This window comes from Chaetodon trifascialis, chromosome 7, assembly GCF_039877785.1.
Source record: "Chaetodon trifascialis isolate fChaTrf1 chromosome 7, fChaTrf1.hap1, whole genome shotgun sequence".
NCBI lineage: Eukaryota > Metazoa > Chordata > Actinopteri > Chaetodontiformes > Chaetodontidae > Chaetodon > Chaetodon trifascialis.
The window spans coordinates 7361377-7383221 of NC_092062.1; the positions used below are offsets into that span (position 1 = coordinate 7361377).

At 43.6% G+C, this 21845-nt stretch overlaps 1 protein-coding gene across 3 annotated transcripts in view; it reads right to left on the reverse strand.

Moving 5' to 3' along the window:
• LOC139333438 (intermembrane lipid transfer protein VPS13B-like) overlaps positions 1-21845 on the reverse strand; it is a 319141-nt gene that overhangs the window by 142652 nt on the left and 154644 nt on the right. For 2 of the 3 annotated variants that reach the window (XM_070965843.1, XM_070965844.1), the window contains 4 exons: positions 12418-12652; positions 10842-11059; positions 5557-5760; positions 306-477 (listed from right to left, as the gene is read on the reverse strand). In XM_070965843.1, coding sequence (XP_070821944.1) covers positions 306-477; positions 5557-5760; positions 10842-11059; positions 12418-12652 — 829 coding nt within the window. Of the gene's footprint in view, positions 1-305; positions 478-5556; positions 5761-10841; positions 11060-12417; positions 12653-21845 lie in introns of those variants that run through there. The other variant, XM_070965845.1, reaches the window with a different exon arrangement.

Genomic DNA, 21845 nt, shown 5'->3' on the forward strand with positions numbered 1-21845 from the left:
CTTTTATTCAGACATAGTCACTGTCACTGCTCATGCTATACTCAGTTATTCCATAAATGTCGTTGTTACAATGAAAAAGTACAGAGACATACCACATATCGGATGTTCAGAGCAACAAATCACAAATTTGAACTCCATCAGTTTTAACACGACTGTATTACTAAGCCACCATTCCAATAAAGTTGAGACGCGACAAATAAAACACAATGTTAATGTTTTACCTCATCAACCTCATTGTTTTTTGTATAAATTCTGTTTCAAGTTTTACATAGCGTCCCAACTTTTGCGTGTCATGGTTGGGGTACCTGTTTTTTTGGCAGTTGGGTCAGGAGCGAACAGTTTCACCGTGACCTTGGGCAACATCCACTGCATCCAGAGGCTGACCTTCCCGCTGGTTCCACCAATGCTGCTAGTCTTCTGCTCCAGAGTCACTGTGTCGGCAAATGGGCTGTCATCTCCAGTAGGCACCGAGTCACCCTGGGGAGACAAAATAGGATTGGTTTAATCAGGGCTAAGATGGTAACAAGCTCTAAGGTAACAAGCTCTATATGAAAAGGCAGAACTGGGCACTACCACATGAGCTTGAAGACTGAAGACTCTCACATTTTACGCAGTAAGACTGAATGGTAAGTTAAGAGATTCAAGTCATATCGACACAAAACAAAGAATGACATTTTTTAAGAGCATAAGCACAAATACAACATGTGTGTTGCTGTCTGTTTAAACTGACTATCCAACCATGTGTTTGGCGAATGTGTATGTATGTTTGAAAGTTCGTCGTTGTGCATGTAGCCATAGCAAAGCAGAGCAACCACCAGCTTTCGAGTCTTTTTGTGTGTAAATGACATCAGTGTCTGGTGAGTAGAACTCCGCTCAGGGCTAAGTGATGTGTGTGTATGTGTGTGTCTGTTACTGGGGGGGGGACCATTGTGTGGAGCTGTCACTGGTGTTAACCCCAAACTAAGCCACCAGCACCCACATGGCCTGCTTTCACTCAAGTGCACCGGGACACACACGTCTTACAGCCTGGGAGAGAATGGGAAGTGAAGACTGGAGGCGGGGGCGGAGGTGGGGGGTGAGGTGGAGAGGGAAGCAGGATGCGGCAGAGGAGGCTGCCTTTTGTGAGCTCTCATCTCATTACTGGGGGTTTGGCAAGGCACTGAGGATGACAGCACTGGGACATTTTTGATTTCTCTCACTCTCTTCCTGGTAAATCTGTTTTCCAAACATGTATCTGTGTGGCTGACTCGGGAAGAGAAATCCTGCAAACAAACAATATGGCAATTTGCAGCTCTAGCATTGCAGGGTTTCACTTTTTCCACAACTTCTCCCATCGCAGCGTGGTAATGACAGATTGTGTCATGGTTATCGAGCCTGGCTGCGGTTGGTGAGGAGGTTATCAACCATCTCAATTAGAAACCCCACAGCTGCTGGACTGATTACAGTGTCTTAAAGAGGATCCAGATGAGGGAACTATGTCCCTGCTCCACAGCTGGGCGGAGGGATGAGGGCCCCACGCTAATTTGCAAATTTAATTTAATCGCGCAGTTGAGGGTGGCTGACAGCAGAGCTCAATAACAACGCATGACAATTATATAAATAAATTAAGGATTATGCCGATTCAAAAATAGATTCAACATTACAGTCTACGGGGACCAGTAAAACCTATGAGAAGCATGCGCTCCAGGGGAAGCATTAGCTCTCAGACTAAGAAAAGTAATACATACCTGTTTAGGTATTTAAGATTTAGCAGATAAAGAGAAAACAAAGGAACACTCCACAAACACAAGCATGAATTTAGGCTGCAGGACACTGGAACCTCTGCAGGCAGGGGAAATACAGTCCAATATTATATCAAACATATATAAACAGTCTATATACAGTACGAAACATTATATGCAGCTTCATAAACCTCAATGATGAACTTAAATACTGGACATAAGAACAAAAATACCATTAAATAAACAACAGTGAATCACTTAATTTCCCTAGAACAAGCATTTATTCCAATAAAGTGCCTAGCGGTGTCATGTGTTTCCATGGAACCAAACAGTCAAGGTGTGAGAGTGTGTGTCTACGTGTGTATTAACAGCGACCGGCAGTGAGTAATATGAGCCCAGTAGTAATGGTGTTCAGTCAGTCTCAATGAGAGATATTCTAGTGTCAACTGCCATTTGGGGACTAATTATTGTTGAGCTGGAGTCAAAACATAGCACTGTGTGTGTGTGCGTGTGTGTGCGTGTGTGTGGTTAGGACTGTTTAGTTTACAGTTCTGGCCAGTCGGCAGGATTAGGCTCTGTAATGTCATGTGTGGAAACAGGAGCCAGCCGCTGGCGCTGTGGGAAGCTCAGACCACTGTGTACTGCAGCGTGGTTACGCTGGAGCATCGGACAGCCGACTGCTCCTGCTTCCCCGCCAGAGCTGCTGCTGTCACTTAAAAACTCTGTCTCTTCCAAGCTGATGTTACCAGGGTCACTGATGTTACCAGGGTCAGAAGAGAAAGAAATTATCAACAGGCTGACGTTCCTGCTTTGTTTTGCAATTATGCGAGAGTTTTTAGAAATTTTGGGGGGACTTTTAATTCAGGAATTTGTGAATGGCTTTAAATGAGAAAAACAGGAAAAAACCCAAAAGTGTATTTAATTTTCATTGTTATAAACCTGAGGATTCTTACAACTGTAATTTTGCATTTTGAAGAAAAATGATGACGTGAAATTGGGAGGCAATGACATTTGTTGAGGCAAACTAGAAAAAAAAGCAGAAAAATGTGTGGGAGGAAAAGAAGTGTAAAAGTAAAGTTAAGATCACTAATAATTTCCTGCCAAAGTTGCTGTTTTTATCAGCGTGAGAAAACACCCCCTGCTCCTCATATCAAGGTGAGGCCTTGAAGAACAGATGTGGTGCTGTGATGATGGTAGAGGTGGGCTCTGCCACGTTCCTGAGCTTCCAGATTGGGGCCCACACACACACACACACACACACACACACACACACACACACACACACACACACACACACACACACACACACACACACACACACACACTCTGAGAGGGAGCTATTTTCCCACACCTCCACAAGCCAAGCTGTAAAGTATACAGTTTAATTCCTGGGCCTCTGCGCTATAAACGGGCTGTGGATCCGGGTTTATTTTCTTTGCAGAGTTTGTCTTTGCTCATCAGAGAGACCCAAACATTGGAAGACAACAGCAGGCTGGGAAGTGTCAAAGAAAAATGGAGGAAAAGGCAGATCACGAAAGAAGAGTGGAAAAAGAGAAGGCTTGGGGGACAGGTGGAAGGGTGGAGAAAACCCGCGAGGGCACAATGGGTTTAGTGAAAGGGAGAAGAGATTAAAAAGGAATTGAAGCAAGAGAGGCGGGATAAAGGTGCAGACAGAGATGTAGTAAGAGAAGGGAAGAAGGAGAAATGGGAGAGATGGAATAAAGCATGCATGGAGGAGAGACTGAACAGGAAGATAAACAACTACAAGATGGAAAAAGCAAAAAAGCAAAAAGCAGAACTTGACACGCCACTGGGCCTAATTATTTACATTCCATTCTGTAGTAAATTCAATAAAATAACTTATATAATTGATGATGGCAGTCATTATCACAGGAGATTATTACTTAATGGTGCTGGTGCCTTCAGAGGAATCTTTGTTGTTGTTTTGGGGGTTGCAGCTGCTGGTGGTCAAGCTTTTGGCAGGTTTGGAAAGAGCTTTTTTTTCAGGCTATGGTACCAAGTGTCAGGTCAGTTAGGGTTATGAGTGCCGTCAGGTCGGGATCAACATGAGAAGAAAGAGGAATAAAAGGTATGACAAACAGAGGGGCGTGAAAGGAAGAGGAGACAGAGGAAGAGAAAACAGGCTGAAAGGAAACCCTGTTATAAATACCAGCAAAACACATGTATATGAACATGTCACAGAATATTGTGTCAGCTTTATAGTGGAGGGTGGAGGAATGGTTGGCAAGGGGCTGCAGGTCAGGGGGTTTTGGGGGGCGTGGTGTGGATGGAGTTGAAGAGCTAGAAGACTGAGGAGGAGGGTGGGAAGTGGGCTTGTTGGGGAGAGACTGCTGTCACTACTGCTGAGACTTATCAAAACAGCTCCTACATTCTTGCTCAATCAGTCAGCCTCCCAGAGGACTAAACACTTCTACCAGTGTTTGTGCTTAGGTAAACAGTGACAAGTGGGCTGTCAGGGGCCTCTGTGGCCTTGTTATAGACACACTATACCATAGGGCCTCCACTGCCATTCTGAACCGCTGCCACTTCTGTGGGTCCACACATGACGCAAGAACATACACATGTTGATAGTACAGAAACAAATGCAGGCACAGATGAACATCGACGTATGAAACACTTTTCGCATGTATATGTACTCACAAAGACACACTTTATTGCCTCTCAGGGTGGTATGATGGTTGTGCTGTGATCACAGGGGCCCCACATTGCTGACAGGGCCCAGGTGGTCAAAGAGCATTAAAACCCTGGGCTGGTTTCCACAGAAACACTCATCAACACAGTCATTTCATGCATCCTACTGTACTTCACACGAACATACACAAACATATTACACAAGGCCCTGGCGGCTGAGGCCCCAAGGCCGTGGACCCCCCGCTAGCCGTTGATGCTGCTACTGTACAAGACAGGAGAAACAACTCCTGCCACATTACCTAAGCCAAGGATAAGCATCACCTTGGGATGAAGGGAAAAATAACACTGCTGTTACTCCCAAAAAACTCTGATGGCAAGTTTTCCATTGGCTGCACACATGCCTGCACGCACTGCGCTGCACTGCACTGCACTGCACTCCATACTCCACTCTCTGGGTTTGATATTTTATCTGAGCAAAAAATGTAAATACAGGTTATTGTTTTCCCCAAATTAAGAGGCAGGTTTATACTTAATCAAGCCCCAGCTTACACGAATCAAACAGAGCTCACAGCCTATCCGGAGTGTCTGCTCTGGGTAAGAAAAAATAACGAAAGAAACACAAGCACTGATGAGATTTTTCCAGCTTTGAAAATCCTTCCCAAACAAAACAGATTTTTTTTTTTTAGACAAACTGCATGTGTTAGCGCTGACTCAACTTCTCATAACAATAAAAATACAATATTTGCACTTAAAATCATAAATCAGCAGCAGAATTATGTATACAACAAAGGCTTACATCGCATGTGTTATTGCATGACTCATAGCACCTTAGATTTGAAATAAAAGCTCGTAGTTGGGTGTTGGCAGGGTGCTGCCATTAAGCCTCTTATTAATCAAGTAGCACAACATGAAAGGAGAGAGCAAGAAAAACACGCTTAATGACAAAGCGTTCACAGTGGATGATAATGAGCTGTGTGATATGGTAGGAGGAGCAATAGCAGCAGTAAGATCAAGCACACAAAGGAATGAATGAAACAGTGAATCATTTTACAGCAAGAGCAAATCAAATCTCATCCCATGATGCTCAGATGTGCACATTCATGATTCTCACACTTCATAAAAAACTCTCATAAAAACACTGAAGTGACCAAATGAAATATGTAACTTGGTGAGAAAAACAAACCTCTGTGGGGGAGCCAAAATCTGCAGAGGGACTGCAGGTGCTGGTGTCTGGCAGGGCGGTGCCAGCACTGCTGCGCACTGGGGAGGACGGAGCAGCGCCGGCGGGGGGTTCTGGGATACTGGAGCTCTGACGCAAGATGCCATGCCTCTGGAGACGAGCCCATGTTGAGCTCCAGCTGAGGAGGAGCTCGTACAATAGCTGAACCTGGACAGGGACAGAAACAGACAAAAACCTTATGCTGCAGTGCTAGATAAAGTATTCTGAAGGAATTACGTACGTCAAACTGATTGACGATTACTTGTAATGTAATGGAGTCTAATGTATTTCTCTCTTATCTGACAACTCGCTCTTTCTCACTGCATTATACACACAGCTTTGACCATACACACAGCTGAACACACTTCCAATACATGAAGTCTACTGTGCCAGTTGAGTGCCTTAAAAGATAAACCTAACACACCACAAGTAGTCTTAATATTTGAAACCAGATTCAAATGTATTTTTGCCAAGGTCTGACTCAAACAGCTGCACTGGGGAGTTCTCATGTAGTTCTGACTTCTGGGGCCATTACCATGATTTGGCTTGGCAGCTTTGTAGTTATGTGACACTAAACCTAGTTAAAGTTGAGAGAGAAGCAATGTGAGAAGGAAGAAATATTAGCCAGAAATGGACCACTATCCATTCCCATTTCTTTCACTCTCCAACTTAGCACTCTTTTAGACTTTGTACTTGTCATTCAGAGAGGCCTCACTTCACAAAAGCTACGTCAAACCTATGTGTTCATGTTTCTATTTGGTGGAAGATTATTTGAAAGGCACAGCATGCTCATACACGTGCTTCACTGTACAATTTTTTTTTTTATCCATAACAACAAAACTCCCAAAGAAACACCCACAGAGGAAAGTTGTGTCATCAATTTCCCCTGAAAAACTCACTACAGTTAGGAAAAACTGAAGGCTCGGCGTCAAGTGTTCTCAACTATTTATCATGTGTTCACATGAAAAGAGGCCTTAGCTTTAAACAACAACAAAGCCAAAAACAAGAGTGGAAAACATGAGGGGAAAGCAGGGGAATGTGATGTGATGCTTTCAGTTATTCATGCATTCACTCAGTGTTCTTTAGAAGAGAGAGAGAGGGAAAGAAAGGGAGGAAAGCGACGCTCTTTCACAGTGAGCTAATTTCTGGATTTCAAATGCTTTGCTTCTGCAGCCAACTAACCCCCCCTCCCACCCCCCACCACTGAGGTCTGAGGGTCCCTCAAAAGTAAAGGTGCACAGACACATGAGCACACACACAAAATCGCTCTCTCTACTCCAAACACATTTTTACTTGCCAGTGCTCACTCACACACATGCACGCCTGTTAGCGCACACATTACAGGGAGGCCTTCCATAAATAAGCATAAATCAAATGAAAAGCAGCACAATACATTACAGCTGGGCCATTTCAAACATGTCCAGGAAGAGCTGCTAACGCCGATCCAGCAGCCGTCCAGGGACAGGGCCAACAGCTGTGTGCCATACCCAACCGAACCGCGTTGCCGACAGGAGAGGCACGGCTCCGTGCTCTTCTCTGAGAGTCTGGGGCCTGGAAGTCCAACCAAGCACAACAAGGCCTACTGCACTCAGCAGCAGATGTGGAGGAAAGGAGCAAAGAACGCCGAGCAGAGGAGAAAAAGGACGGGGTGAGTAGAGCGAGGCCGAGATGAAGGGTTGTTACATGGTCTCTGTTTTAGCAGAGTCCGGAGTTCAGTCCCTATCCCTGCCTTCATGGTGAGGTTTCTGTTACCTCATCCTTCCATCTACCCTCTCATCATTTGTCTTCATATTTCATTTTGTCCTTCTCAACATCTTTACCACACTCTACCCTCCTTTTCCTTCATCTCTTAACTTCCCTCCAACATTTGTTCCATCCTACAGTTAACCTTCTCCGTGCTCATGACATCCCTGTTTAATGGAAAGTAGGGTCAGTTAGTTCAGCTCAGCTACTGCTGTTGGGCCAGTGGGCAGGCTGGGCCGCACGCACGCACGCACGCACGCACGCACGCACGCACGCACGCACGCACGCACGCACGCACGCACGCACGCACGCACACACTTCTACTTCATTTTTGTACTTTAATCCTTGCGAGGACACTCACTGACATAACGTAATCCAACTGGTCTTAACCCTCAAACAGCTCTTTGAGGGTCTGTCTGAAAGTGAGGAACCACCAAAATGTCCTCACTTTCCAAAAATGTCCTCACTTCCAAGGTCTACCACTCACTTTGGTTCTCACAAAGATAGCTGAAAGAGTAGACACACACACACTCTAATTTGCATGCTTACATGAGCTCACAACACATATGCCACATTTCGTGAGTTGGGGAAGTGAGCAGAACATTTTGAGGGCTTGGTTCTCCAAAGACCTGTCATCTGCAGATCAGGAGGCCTGCTAGGCTGCAGTAGTACAAACTGGAGACTGAACAGGGGCTTTGACAGTCATTCATAAAAACACAGATGAAAGACAGGAGAGCATGCAGATGGTGAATGTTCATGTGCCTTTATCTAAGCACAGTTTATACAGAAACTTCACAGACATGACATACTGTTGAGTTTGTGTGGTGGCTGAGAGTGTACATATGTACAGGTGTGTGTGTGTGTGTGTGTGTGTGTGTGTGTGTGTGTGTGTGTGTGTGTGTGTGTGTGTGTGTGTGTGTCTCTTCACTGAAATGCTATACAGTTAGGTGTCAAAGGTCAAAGCAAACTGTGGTGATGTGTGTGTGTGTGTGTGTGTGTGTGTGTGTGTGTGTGTGTGTGTGTGTGTGTGTGTGTGTGTGTGTGTGTGCGCACGTGCGTGTGTGTGCTGATTTCAAGGTGGTCCTGATAAGGCAAAACAGCAGCTACTAATCAGCAGCTAATGAATCATTCACACAGACACACAAAGCCAGACTGGAGATGACACATACTATGCACGGCAAGCACTGCACTACAAGCACACACACACCAGTTGGATGTGATCACCATTCCATTAAAAGCTGGTTTACAGCTTAAAGGACCAGTGTGTAGGATCTATGGAGGTCTATTGGCAGAATGTGGCATAGATGGAATATAATATTCATAAGTATATTTTCATTCATGTATAATCACCTGAAAATAAGAACTGTTGTGTTCATGTTACCGGGTCCTCTTCCACAGAGTCCACCATGATGCACTGCCATCTTTCTACAGTAACCCATAACACACAAACCAAACACCAGCTCTAGAGAGTGCTTTTTGTGTTTTTGATGAGTTCCATGACCTCCATATGTTCTCCTTCACGCTTGGAAAGGGAGGGGTGAGATGAGGGGTTTTCAGATGGTTGCAGGTTTTCAGATGGTTGCAATCTGCAACCTCACCACTAGATGACACTAAATTCTGCACAGTGGTCCTTTAAGTACAATAATATTATTTTGATACGTACAAAGAGATTAGGGGAATGATGCTGCTGAGCAGACTGTGACTGTATTCAAACAACAAAATAATTATTTAAACTCAGTAACTAGAACTTATGTGGCTTTACTGACACAAAGGTGTGTGTATGTGTGTGTTTGTCCCATTCTGATTCAGGATGTGAGAATTCACCTTGGGTGTTCTGCATTAAAAACTAATGAACATGAGTTGGAAATATGCATCGAGGCTGATCGTCCAGTGTTTGCACCTTCAGTTGTATGGATACATTATGTGTGTGCGTATGTGTGCGCATGCAGCTGTTTCTTTGCATGGTCTGGTCATGGCCTTTCACTGCTGCTTATCCCTTACACTCATGTGTACAGTCACTTTCATAGGCAGAAATTCAACATTTCAATCATATATTCAATGACACCTGTGGCTACCTGTCAACGTAAAATAAAGGAAGAGATTAAAAACACTCAGAGGCTTGACCAGTTCACTCCAGTTTCTAAAAATACCTTTGTTTTTTCCATGAAGTAATCCATCGCATATTACGGAAAATCTGATTTAATGTCACAAAAATGCAGTTTAAATGCCAGGAGAAGTTAAGAGGCCAAACTCTGCTTTTTTATTTGTTGACTTTAAATGTATTAATATCTCAAAATTAGCGCAATAATGATTGATGTTTAAACTCTAGATGTAACTCCACCACCCAAGCTCCTCCTGTTTCATAGACCCATCACAGCGTTCTCATCTGTGTTGGTGGTAACTTATTGTGCAGCAACTGTGCAGCGTTCTGACATCCCCATATACATTCCCACAAATGGCAATGCTAATTAGAAAGAGGAGCAAGTAGTGTGAGGTCTCTTTTGTTCTGCAGAGGGTGGGGTTGCTCTGGCAGCCGCTCTCAAAGCGCTGCTGCATGACTTGAAATGGTACAGCATTACCATTAGCTTATAACCCCCCCTCGAGTCAGAAATCTACACAGAAGATGGAAAGAAAGAGAGCAGAGGTGAACAGATGGGAAGAGAGAGCAGAGGGATTGTGATGAAAGAGAAGAAAAGAAGAAGAGAAGTTTTCATTGGACCCAAAAACTAATAATGACTCATCATATAATCGCAATAAGCCTTCCCAGCTTTGCCAGACACAGGCACTCCATTTGAAAGGGAGAACAGAGAAGAAGGAAGAAAAGAAACTTTCCCTCAATAAACGACCAGCTCTCCTCATCTCTGGGAAAGTTTTCACCACTAACAGACTAAGGCCTTTCATTTGTTTCTGGTACCAATTCCCCTCAATATCACCATGGCTCATCACTGTGGTCGGAGACATTTAACAGTGTGACCACTCAAAAGGTCGCCCCAATTAAGTGTTTACAGAGGAGCCTAATTCAATACAGCTAATTCAATTGTGAAAAAACAAAACATGTGTAATGGTACATGTAGATGTGATTATAGTGCTGTAACAGCGCAATGAAAAACAACGCAGGGACCCAACCGGGAGACAAACATGTTCCATTTCCAATCTGTCCATATTCATCATGCTCTCACTAAAACATAATAACACACTGTAAAACAATGATGATGAGTCTTGCAATTCCCCAGTCTCCTTCACTCAGACCTCTGAATGGTTGACCAAAACAAACAAGGCAACACTCTCTTGTTTACACTTTCATTTTCATGAAAATTATACGAGGTAAGAAGACGAGGCAGTTTGTTTATTGAAGTCAATCTATATCAGAAAATCCTGCAGAGGCAGGGTCTTCCTGCCAGGGTTCGTGTGTTCATATTTCAGGAAAGTTTACAACAGGATGATTTGTATAAATATACATGTAAATCTGATGACTACTTTGTGAGATTCAGGACTGTCTGACTGACCTGAGGGTTGGAGCACTTGACGTGGATGGGCTGCAGATCAACGTGGAGGCAGACTACAAAGGAGTGCCTTCCTTCAGAGCAGCTCTGCAGCTTATGGGATGTGACGGCCAGTGTGGAGGTACAGCCCATAGGCTCCAGCAGGCTCAGGCTTCGCTGCTGTCCCAGCAAAGTGTACACACTGAACTGACTCAGGCTTACTGTCCATGGGAACGCATCACCTGGTGATAGACAAGAGAGAAGGAAAAAGACGGATACGTAAAAAATAGAGGCAATGGGATAAAACAGTGGGAGAAAGAGGATGAAAATTGCAACAGAGAGATATTGGCAGAGATTGAGAGGAGCAGGGAGGAAGAGAGGGAAGGGAGAACAGAGAGCACTAGCCAAGCAATTGTGAAATTGAGAGGGAGACAAAGAGATACAAGAGAATTCCATTTTTTATCCAAAAAGAAGGACAAAAAAGAACACTGGATTAAAACATCAGAGGGATCAGTCAACAACACTCATCATCAAAAAGACTATGACAACTACATTTTTCCTTCCACTTACCTTTAAAATGCAAGCCAAACACTGCGCGTGAGATGAGAAAGTTTCAGGGAAAACACTAAAATGCAGTAAAGAGCAGTATCCACGCAGGCAGAAGATCCCATCAACACACTGGGAAATGAAGGTGCTTTCTAAATCTGCAGGTCTGAGATAAGATGCCACACTGGGAGAGCCTGACCTTGTTAGCTTGCCAACTCTGGTAGAACCATCTTACAGAGAAGGGGAACTTGTTCGCTAGCATAGGGCCATGAAGAGCACATTTCCCATTCACCGTGGGCAGGAACGCTTTGATCCCGGGCATTAAAACTGAGAGATGAAGAGCTTTTCAAAGTGTAGGAATGAATTACTAAAAGCATGGGTTGTTAATTTTAACGGCAACATTGACAAGGCTGCTGATGTCACTGTTTTTGCTGTCGTTTTTCTTTCTCCTCCGTTTTTGAAATCTGTATGCCCAATGCTGATGTCATTCAAGAGTCGAGAGTAAAAAAAAAAAAGAAAAAAAAAAGGAGGGACCCCTTTTTTTCTTCTTCTAAAGAGAAAACACTGCTCACCCGTCTGAGTGTTGCTTATGTCAACTATACCAGGTGTGCGCACCACATGTGCAAGATCTATCTCTCAAAGTCGCTCTACTTAAGTTTGTTTGTCTTTTGTCATGGTAAATGAGTAGTAGGAGGTCAAAGGTTTGCTCAGTGTTGACAAGGCCATAATGATGATGAATTCACATTATGTAGCCTACCACTATTATGAAAGCATTCATTTCAATTATTAATAAAAACAAAATTATTTGTTATTAAAGTGAAGTCGATTTTTCCCACCCACTGAAATTTATATTCCAAAACTCCCATTTTTAACCTATGAACCTATCACTATCATTGTTTTTCATTTGGTTTTCTCATTCTAATCTTCACATCGATTCTTCTGACATCATGTCAGTTGGCGTTCACACTGTGCATCTGGGTGTGTGTTGCTCTCCCAGCATGGTCGTCATTCTAATTAAAGTTAAGCTTTCACTTGATACAGTATGAAGACCTACCTTCCTCCAAGATGGGCTTGGAGACCACAAAGGGGAGCTCCTGCAGCGGTTCCATGTACTTGTGCCCAGCACTAAAGACACTGATCTGTGGCAAGCAGACGACCAGGGTCCCAGGCATGGAGGCCTGGTTGTGGTACCAGCTGCGCACGGTGCCGGGAATGTCCCCACAGATGATGGTGCTCGGGGAGGGGAGGCTGTCATTAGGCAGGAACACACAGCATGACTGCACCTCCAACTGGAGAGGGGAGAGAAAAATAAACCAGAGCTAGTACAGAACGAAATGAAGCAATGACCTCCAGGACCCTGGTGCTACAGAGAACAACACAGAGCCACATAAGACTACACAGAACCACCCAAGACCACGCAGACCTGCACAATGCCACATTAAGTTCATGTGTGCAGCCGTGTGAAAACATATATAGAGTATTACTACAGTATAAGACCCTTTCTGTGCTGCTTTGGACTGCAGGATTTGCCTTCAAAAAACTTTGAAAAGTGGAATGTGGGACTCTGAATGCCCATTTAAAACCAATGTGAAAATCGAGGAAACAGAAGACCTCTTAGAAACGTAGGGACTTTCAACAGATAAATCTTGAACTTGAATCATGTTTGAAGTCTATTTAAAAGGGTCTGAGACCAATTCCAGCTGCATTATGTCACACATATTTCTGCTCACCAAAAAAGCTAAATTTACAAGCCATTAGGTCAGTAACCAGTAGCCAGTAAGTGTACGAGCAGTGTCTTTTTCCATTACACAGGGGCTGCACTGATTTAAAAGACCAGTTAACAGAAAGGAGAGTAGTCCAGGGTCCAGGGGGCAGACAGCAGGTGCTGCCAAGATAATCTGTGTGTGTTTGTGTGTCAGTCAGAGAGCAGCTCTGCTTAATGACTGAGCGCTGTTATACTGTAATATGTTCAGTGTCCGACACACATGCAGAGACACACTTCTTCCTCTGAAATTTGCATATACACCCGTGCAACCTCCTGCTAATATCACACACACAAATGTTGGAACGGCTGTGACAGGCCTGAATGTGGAGGCCAGTTTTCCCAGCTGTGATGAGAGACGAGAGAGAGGGAGAACGGCAGAAACTGACAAAAAAGGCTGGGATAGAGTGGGGAGAGAAAGAAAGAAAGAGAAAGAGGGAGAGATATAGTTACACATCCATCTCACGCTGCTTCCTCTTTTGATTACTCTTCAAAGGGGGGTTTGAAATCGGAACACTTTTGCACAAAGACACATAAGTCTTTGGCCTTTTTTAAGAGCCGACACGCAGAAAGAAAATCCATTGACACTGCCTGGTCTGCTGCGGATCTTAGCAGGGTTAAGCTGTAAAGCAGGCAGACACACGGAAACCGCTGGGTTTAACACTGTGACTGTGCTCTGCACCTTGAGCTCACTGCCTCGGGCTAATGCTCTCCTGCTGGACATCTTGGTTTAGTCATACACACAACTTCACATTATTACGAAGTACTTCTTCTGCTTGAGCTATTCCTCAACCATCAAACTATTTTGTGAACAATGGCCCTGGCTGTTACTCAATAAATGGGTGTGTCAGTATAAGAACATAAGGACACAGTAAGGAAAACCCAGCAGCAGTGGTGGCCATCAAACATGCAGTAATTAAGAATTTGAAGCAATTTACATATGTTAATCACTTTGCATAGCAATGTGTGGACAGACTGCAATGCAACACAAAAAATGAGACCTTCCCTGACTTTCTCTTGCCTATAACAGTCAGAGGATTGATTTCTACATGAAGGACTCAGGACGGTTCTTCTGTTCCCCTACAGTGCCAACGCTGTGCAGCACTAGCGAACTGCAGTTTACTTAACAGCCACCTGTGTCATTAATATCACGGGTTTTCTGAAAAATACACATGGAACCTTTAAGAAATTACAAGAATAATTACGGCATTATCAAAATTGTCAGTGATTAATTTTCCATCAGTTGTTTCCATGAAGACTGTGATTAAGTGACTAATCATTTCAGGACTAACTTAATGCGGGCCAAGATCAAATGTAGTTCAAAGGTATGCACACAGATGTATATCTCTGTTTACTGTATATGTGTAAGCTTAACCCTATCACTGTCAGAGATAAAGGTGCATACTAGGCTCAACCATAATAAATAGAAAGTAATCTTATACTTAAACATTTGCTGTTTCAAATGGGTCATTTGAGAGCACAGCCATCCTCCCATACAAAGCAACTGTAAACCACCAACTACAGTTACCTCAATTATTTTAGTTCGCATACTGTGTCTGATGGTTGACTAAATCTGTCATCATTTATCAAACTTTGAGAGTCAAACTTTAATACATCATCGTAGGAAAATATCAAACACTCAACTAAATGCTCACTGATGAAGGTTCACACTGGTGAGCTGAGGGAATCTGGTTTGTCTGCGTTTGGGAAGACACAGCTGGAAGACTCACATTTCATTTTATATGGACCTTTTTATTAGCAATTATGGGTTATTTTCAGCAAAACTGAACATGAAGTAGACTTGGTTAATAACTATTGGGGCATGGTGAGTTTATTGTGTGACATATTTTAGGTCAGCCATTTTTTTTAGCAAAGGAAAAGAGGACTTTCTGGGTGTTAAGAGTAGGCTGTGCCACAAGAGGATGTATCCTTCTCATACTATAACAGGGGAGCTAAAAATGGGCACCTTCTGTTTAACTGACCACCATAATCGCTGGTATGAGTGTGTACAATAAAACATAATGTAATGCCTCTTAATGGTGTTTGCTTAGGCTTTATAATGCTTTGCTGTTGTTCGCCATGGCAACACAAAGATGATGTCAAGCATATGGTAGCTACAGACTTGCCACATCACACAGTGAAATACTAACAATAATCAGATAACATCTCACAGATGACAACAGAGGGAAAAGCTGAACAATTGAATGGCATTCGCTGGGCATAGCGACCACTGTTTCTGGATGTTTACACTCCGGCAAAGAAAAGGCTCAAAACGCTTCAAAGGGCCGAAGTATGTAATGGAAAAGAAAATGGCCTGTCAGTCCTAAATCTGGGTGACACAAAACTAATCTTTAGTCGGCTTTCTTGTCCTTTTACCCCCCTTTTGGTGACAGCTAATAAAAGCCACAAAAAAACAAAAGACAAAACACAGAAACAAACATGTTGTAATTCACAATGGCAACAGTGCATGAGTCTATCTGAAGGCGAGGGCGGTGAATAGAGCAACATTTGCTTTTCTTTTGAGAGAGGGAGTTTAGGTCAACAGGGTAGATAAAAACAACAGTGAACTGGGTATTTCACACACTGGGGACCACAGGCTGCAGCCATGGATGAATATCTGGCTTCAGATCACCGCTGGAGGAAGGATGACGGCACAGAAAGACAAGGGAAATAATGCTTTACCAAACAGATGAATAACTGTAACGTTACTCAAATATCTTGCCAGATTCTGGATTAAACCGTGCTAACGTCTGTGGGGCCAGAGAGTCCATGAACAAACTACTTATTGTAATCTATACCTACTGCAGGAGGCAACACGGTCACTGGATGAAGCTGTATCCAAGACAAATAGGGTAAACAAGTGAGATCAAAATATAATAAGACGTAAAAAGGACTCAGAGAGAGCGTAGCCCTGCCAAAGCTGCACAATCGTCTACATTTGTTATTTTAATAATAGAAAATGTTTAGGAATGTTTAATCTGCATCTGGATCTGAAGCAAAATACACACTGTGATAGAAAATCATGGGATAAATGTGCCAAATGTTTTTGAAGTGAGTACAACAGTTCATGAGAAAATGGTGAAAAAAAACGTCCCATCTCATAATGTTGAGAAATCCTTAACAAAAATCCGGGTTCAGAATCCCTTGTTCAATGAGTGATGGCACAGCTTTTCCTGAGTGGATGACAGGCCGCTAACAGACAGTAACAAAACCTCATAATAGTGTGTAGAATTAACTGCCTTTGGTGCACCCAAAATGCATGCCACACAATACTTTTTATCATGTGAGGGCAATGAAAAGCTGGTCCTCTGTGAACACAAGAGCACAAGACTCAGGAAAACAGGAATGTTCAAAATGACTTCCACCCAAATTAATTTATATTCACTGACATGATGCCTTTGCCATGGAAACCTTCAGCTTTCTCAGTCACGGCACAACACTGTTCATTTACAGACAGCATATCAAACCTCCAGGCTGACATGTGCTCAAGATACCAGTCAAACACAGTGACAGGACTGTAAATGCCCATCCTTGGTTCTGCGGTTGTGTCACCCTTCTAGGAACATGAACTCAGAACCCTCTGAGAACCCACTGGCTATCCTCCACCCTGTTCTCTGGGCTACCGCTAACAGCAGGTCACCCTGTTTAACCTCGCAGACTTCTCCAAGACTCTCCTTCTGTGGTCTCATGTTTGAGCTGTGACTCACGCACACACAAACACAAGGAGACAGACATACAGTATCCAAACAAAGACGACAGGGGTAACAAAGGGCGAGAGAGGGAGCGCTGGCACTGCTGAGCAGCGCTGACAGATCCAAAGAGAGAAATAGTCTGAGGTCAGAATGTCCCATATGCATCACTGCTGTGACCGCTGCCAAAACCGCTGACAGAGCTTCTCCCTGACCAACTCTGTATCCCTCCATCACATACCCTCCCATGCCTCCGTCCTTTTGTCCCTCTCACTGCTGAGGCCCTGCTGTTGGAGGCCAGGTCTCTTACCATGACCATGCATTGATTCAGGGTGGAAAGTCCATGTAGAGATGTTGTGACTGGAGAAAGAGGAGGAAAGAAAACCCAAGAGGAGAGGAAATAAGAGCTGGTGGGAGAGAGCGGGAAATGTTGTGTTTGTGTTCAGCATTATGGAATAGTTGCATACACTGAATAAGAAAGAAAGAAAGAAACGTCCTCTGTACTTAAACGTCCGAGCAGAAAGTGAGAGTATGTGTGTGTTTCATGTCACAAGTTCAGGTGTAAAAGTTCACTTGAGGTTGTGCAGGGTCATGTTTGGTATTCCACACAATTGTGTTTAACAGCTCTGTAACAGGCCAATAAACACAGCACGGGAAGCAGTGAGCCTGTGCGACACAGTCCTCCTACTGCGAGCTGCTGGCCATGCCAGGCTCGTGTGTGTGTGAGAGAGAAAGCATGCGCAGTGTCCTGTGACAGGACAGGAAACTTACAGGTATGCCAGGCTGACCTAAAACCCATGTTCGCTCCGTCACATGCTTGGGAGGCAAAGGGCCACATTTGCAGCGTGTTATTCTTACTACTCACAAGGCTCACAAACAAAACTCAATTCCTACCCGTAATAGGATGGTGAAAATGTATTTTCTGTTCGGGCAGACCCGTGGAAAGACAGCTTTTCCAAGTGCAGCAAAAGGAAAATTGTGAAATGAATTTAAAAATAGAAATGGGCACAAATAATATCTGAAAGCCAGAAGCATAATTGCAGTGTGGAATATCTGTTACACAACTTTACCCTCTGTGGGGTTCAGGGTAATGTGGAATAAAACTGTAGCAAAAAATGACAGATAGATGGCCTCTGGAAATGACTCAGGTACAACAAACAGTAAATACAGCACAGGGTTGTGTCTCTGCGTGTGTGTGTGATGGGTTGGAGGGGGGTGGGGGGGACTCAGGATTCTAATAAAGATTTGGTTTACATGAGATTTGGATTCAAGTGGAAGCGTACTGTTAGAGGCTGAAGAAAGGCAGGTGTGTTCGTGTAGTGTGTATGTCATTACAGAGGGTTCATTGGGGAAATGAGCAGTCAAAGAGTCATGACTCTTCATTCCTCAATGACATCATGTCCTGTCAAAGTGAAACTAAATCATTAAACATAACAAATGGAGTTAAGTGTCAGCGGCATGGGACTGCACTTCAGTTACCCGCTGCCTCTAATGACATATTAATTCAGGAAAAAGCACGGAGGGACAATATGACTGTGTTTCTGTGTGTGCATTCGGGGGCAGGGTGTATCACTCGCAGCACACTCTATTAATATACTTCAAAAACAGCGGAAACACTTTTCAATTTTGACCAGGAAATCTCTGTTAAGAAAAAAAGACTGAAGCCAATCAACTCCTTATGAGTCTGCACGTGCCGGGCTTTGACTGTGAAAACACGCTCAGATGACGTGCTCACACATTTACAAAAGCACATGCACGCACATGCAATATGTATGTGCTTGAATACAGTACACGCACAGTTTAACACACACACACACACACACACACACACACACACACACACACACACACACACACACACACACACACACACACACATCATATCACTCCATTGCAACTGCAGTCATCAGTCATTTAAACTCTAAATGAAAAAATCAAACAAAAAATTAAATAAATAAAAACCCAGCAGCCTCAAGTCAAAACACCTGAATTAACATCCCCCGTCTTCTCTTTCTTCAAACAAGTGCTGCACTGACAGAGCCCCCCATCTCTTTTTAATATCCTTGTTGAGACTTGGTGCTGTGCTTACCACTTCCTCTGAAGGATGGCACCTGCAACAGCAATGAACTCAGTGACACAACACTGCTGAAACTAGAGGGTTATATCCTCCTGTACTGCCGCTGGGTGTTACATTAGTTCAGTACAACAAGCTGGCTGCTGCATCCTTTTTCCTCCTCCTCTTGTATTTGCCCTGTGGGTGAAATCACCACAAAAGACATCCAAAAACTGGGCTGATGGGAGACTCCCCTTCAGTATGATTTACACAGAGTCGTGAGGATACTGCTGTTTGGCACAGAATCAGACTGAGCAAAGATTGAGTGTGTGTGTTTGTACTTCTAAAGATGCATTTGACCCACTGCTGCCTTTCATCAGTACATCCCTGTTAGCAGAGAAAACGTGTTATCTGGATGGCTCATTCAGAGATGAGAGTGAGAGATGTGAGAGCACACAGCCATCAGGGGAAACAGAGACTAGCTGGAAATAATAGAGGAATCTGTATATCATGGAGCATAATAGACTCATGTTCTTCAGTTGTATAAGTCTCAGTGTGCACGCTGACAAACACAGGGTTCAGTGAAAAGTCCCGCAGCCTCAGTGGGAGTGCCAGTGGCTTTTGAGTGACAGCCTGGTTATTTAGTAGGTGACCAGTGCTTATCCTGGGACTTAGGCCTTGATCCCTTGCTCTTAGGCCTCTAAATGAACAAGGATCTTCTTACACTTTGATCTACGATCACTCAGGCTCTAATTCAATCTGGATTCTGGATCAGGAAGCCAGCATATGCTGTCAGGAGTAAATAAATACTACTAGAAAAGAGACAGATGAACAAAAAAGCCTGAAATATAAAAACCCCCCCAAAACATATCCATTTGGAAAGTACTTTGATTGAATGGTAAGATGCCTAAAGACACATTTTTGTTCTCTGTCTCTTTCTTCTCATCCCTGCCTGGCGTCACATCACAGAGTTCTAAATATGGGATTGTTCCATTTTTTGCGGCAAGTTCTGCTCAGTTTTATTCCTGATCACTTCCCCGCACCATCAGATAGCGTTCAGAATCCAGCCACATGTGTGGACCCTGTTTCAAATCTTTCGGTCTTAATACCCCCAAAAAGCGTCCCTTACTTCCTCCTGAGCAGCAATGGGAGTGTATGATCTGTCTTGTGTAGCATTTTTCCCTTGAGTCTTTGTGAAGATGGTTTATCTGGTTCCAGCAGAGCAGGTTCTAATAGAGAGGAAGCGGAGGGCCAAACACACTTAGGCTTTAAAAGGCTGGGGCCATGTGGAAATGGCCTATATAACCACAGGAGGCTCTTAGGATCCGCCATGCCTTGCCAGTAAATGACAGAACGGTGAGTTAGATGGAGGACAGCTTGTCTACTCTGAAGAGCAACTTCAGCTGAGAGTACATCATTCTCAGATAGTCATTCTTAGAAGTGCAGTTAAATGTTTCAGGAATGAACTGACAGTTTGCAGGAAGGAAGAAAGACCGGTGCTGTCTGAAAGAGGAATTTAAGCAATCATAGCTAAACAACACAAGGCTGTAAATGGTGGAGAATGTTTTAGAAAATTGAAGGTATGCCTCACACCAAATCTGAATGAGTGTGAGGGTATATGAGCCATCTTTCTCCTGTGTCAAGTGCTGTTTATTAAACTACTAATTTTATAAGCTTTGCCAGAAACCTTTCTGTCCATTCTGACTGTCCTCTATGACAACGATGTAATGCCTGGTGCTCTTCTTGAAAAGTATTTTCAGCAGCACAGCTGTCTTTCTGCACAATTCTGACTCAGGGTTCATACAGCTTTCTGAGTACAATTCAAGCATGTTTTAAGCACTTTCATAACTTTCACAACTAAATAAAAAATTTCCATTCCTTGAAACCTTTATCATAACATCTAAATTGTAACTACACAGGAATTAAGAATTACAGAATTCCTTTATTCCCACTGCAATCAGTGTCGCTTTGTTAGACCAGCTGTTCATATTTACTTCGATTGCATGTTTTGATCATGGTTATTTATTGCTTGCTAATGCTTACCAACAGAGGACTTACTGTATCTAGCCATGAATGATGAGAGAACACATCAGTGAACAGGATCGTTTCGTGTCAAATATTCAAAGATCTTTGGTTTACATGAGTGATTGCGAGATGAAACACCAGATTATGTAGGAAATCAAGCATTTTCCAAGAGGAATGTTCAAACCCAAGCACGTTCCTAAACTGATAAACATAATGGTTAAAATTAAGCATTTTCCAAACTTTGAAGACTTTGTAAGAACCCTACTGACAGGACTGAACACAGTTTCTGTCACAGTCATCTAACTTGGACCCAGGCAGTGAACTACGTGTCAGACATTTGTCCTGTGGCGTGGTGGTCAGATCCGCTGTTCGGCTTATTGTTTTCATATCACTGCAGGGAAGAGAAACTTGGAGGCTCTGGCTCTGTCCAGACCTCAGCACAGCACAAACCCTGTAGGCCAAGATCATCTCTCTGTGGAGTGACCCCACAACATGTGAAACACGCACATTCAAGCACGTATGTACTGACACATTTTTCCCCCATTTTCTCTACTGCACTCTCTTCTTCACACGCACATAGACACTCAGAATAAGCAAGCCACGACACACAGGAAATCACCCAGAGATAGAGGAGAGGAAATTAGAAACACCCTCCCAGCATCCCGGGTGAAAACATTTGCAACTCTGGAGCAGAAAAATCTCAGCGGAGAGATCGGCAGCAAACGGAAAACACATCCCTTTGTTTTTAAAAACCTGATACCTCTCCAAATGTAATCTTCCTGTTCCTGCACCAGACGGGACACTGTGTTTCCTAAGTGGCCGGTCAGATGAACAGAAGGTCCACAGAGCGAGCCCCCCCTCAAAAAAAAAAAAAAAAACATGTCTCTGGATACCCCACCCACTGTTAACCTTCTTCTGCCCTTTCTTCTGCATATCGTGCATTCAGCTCTGTC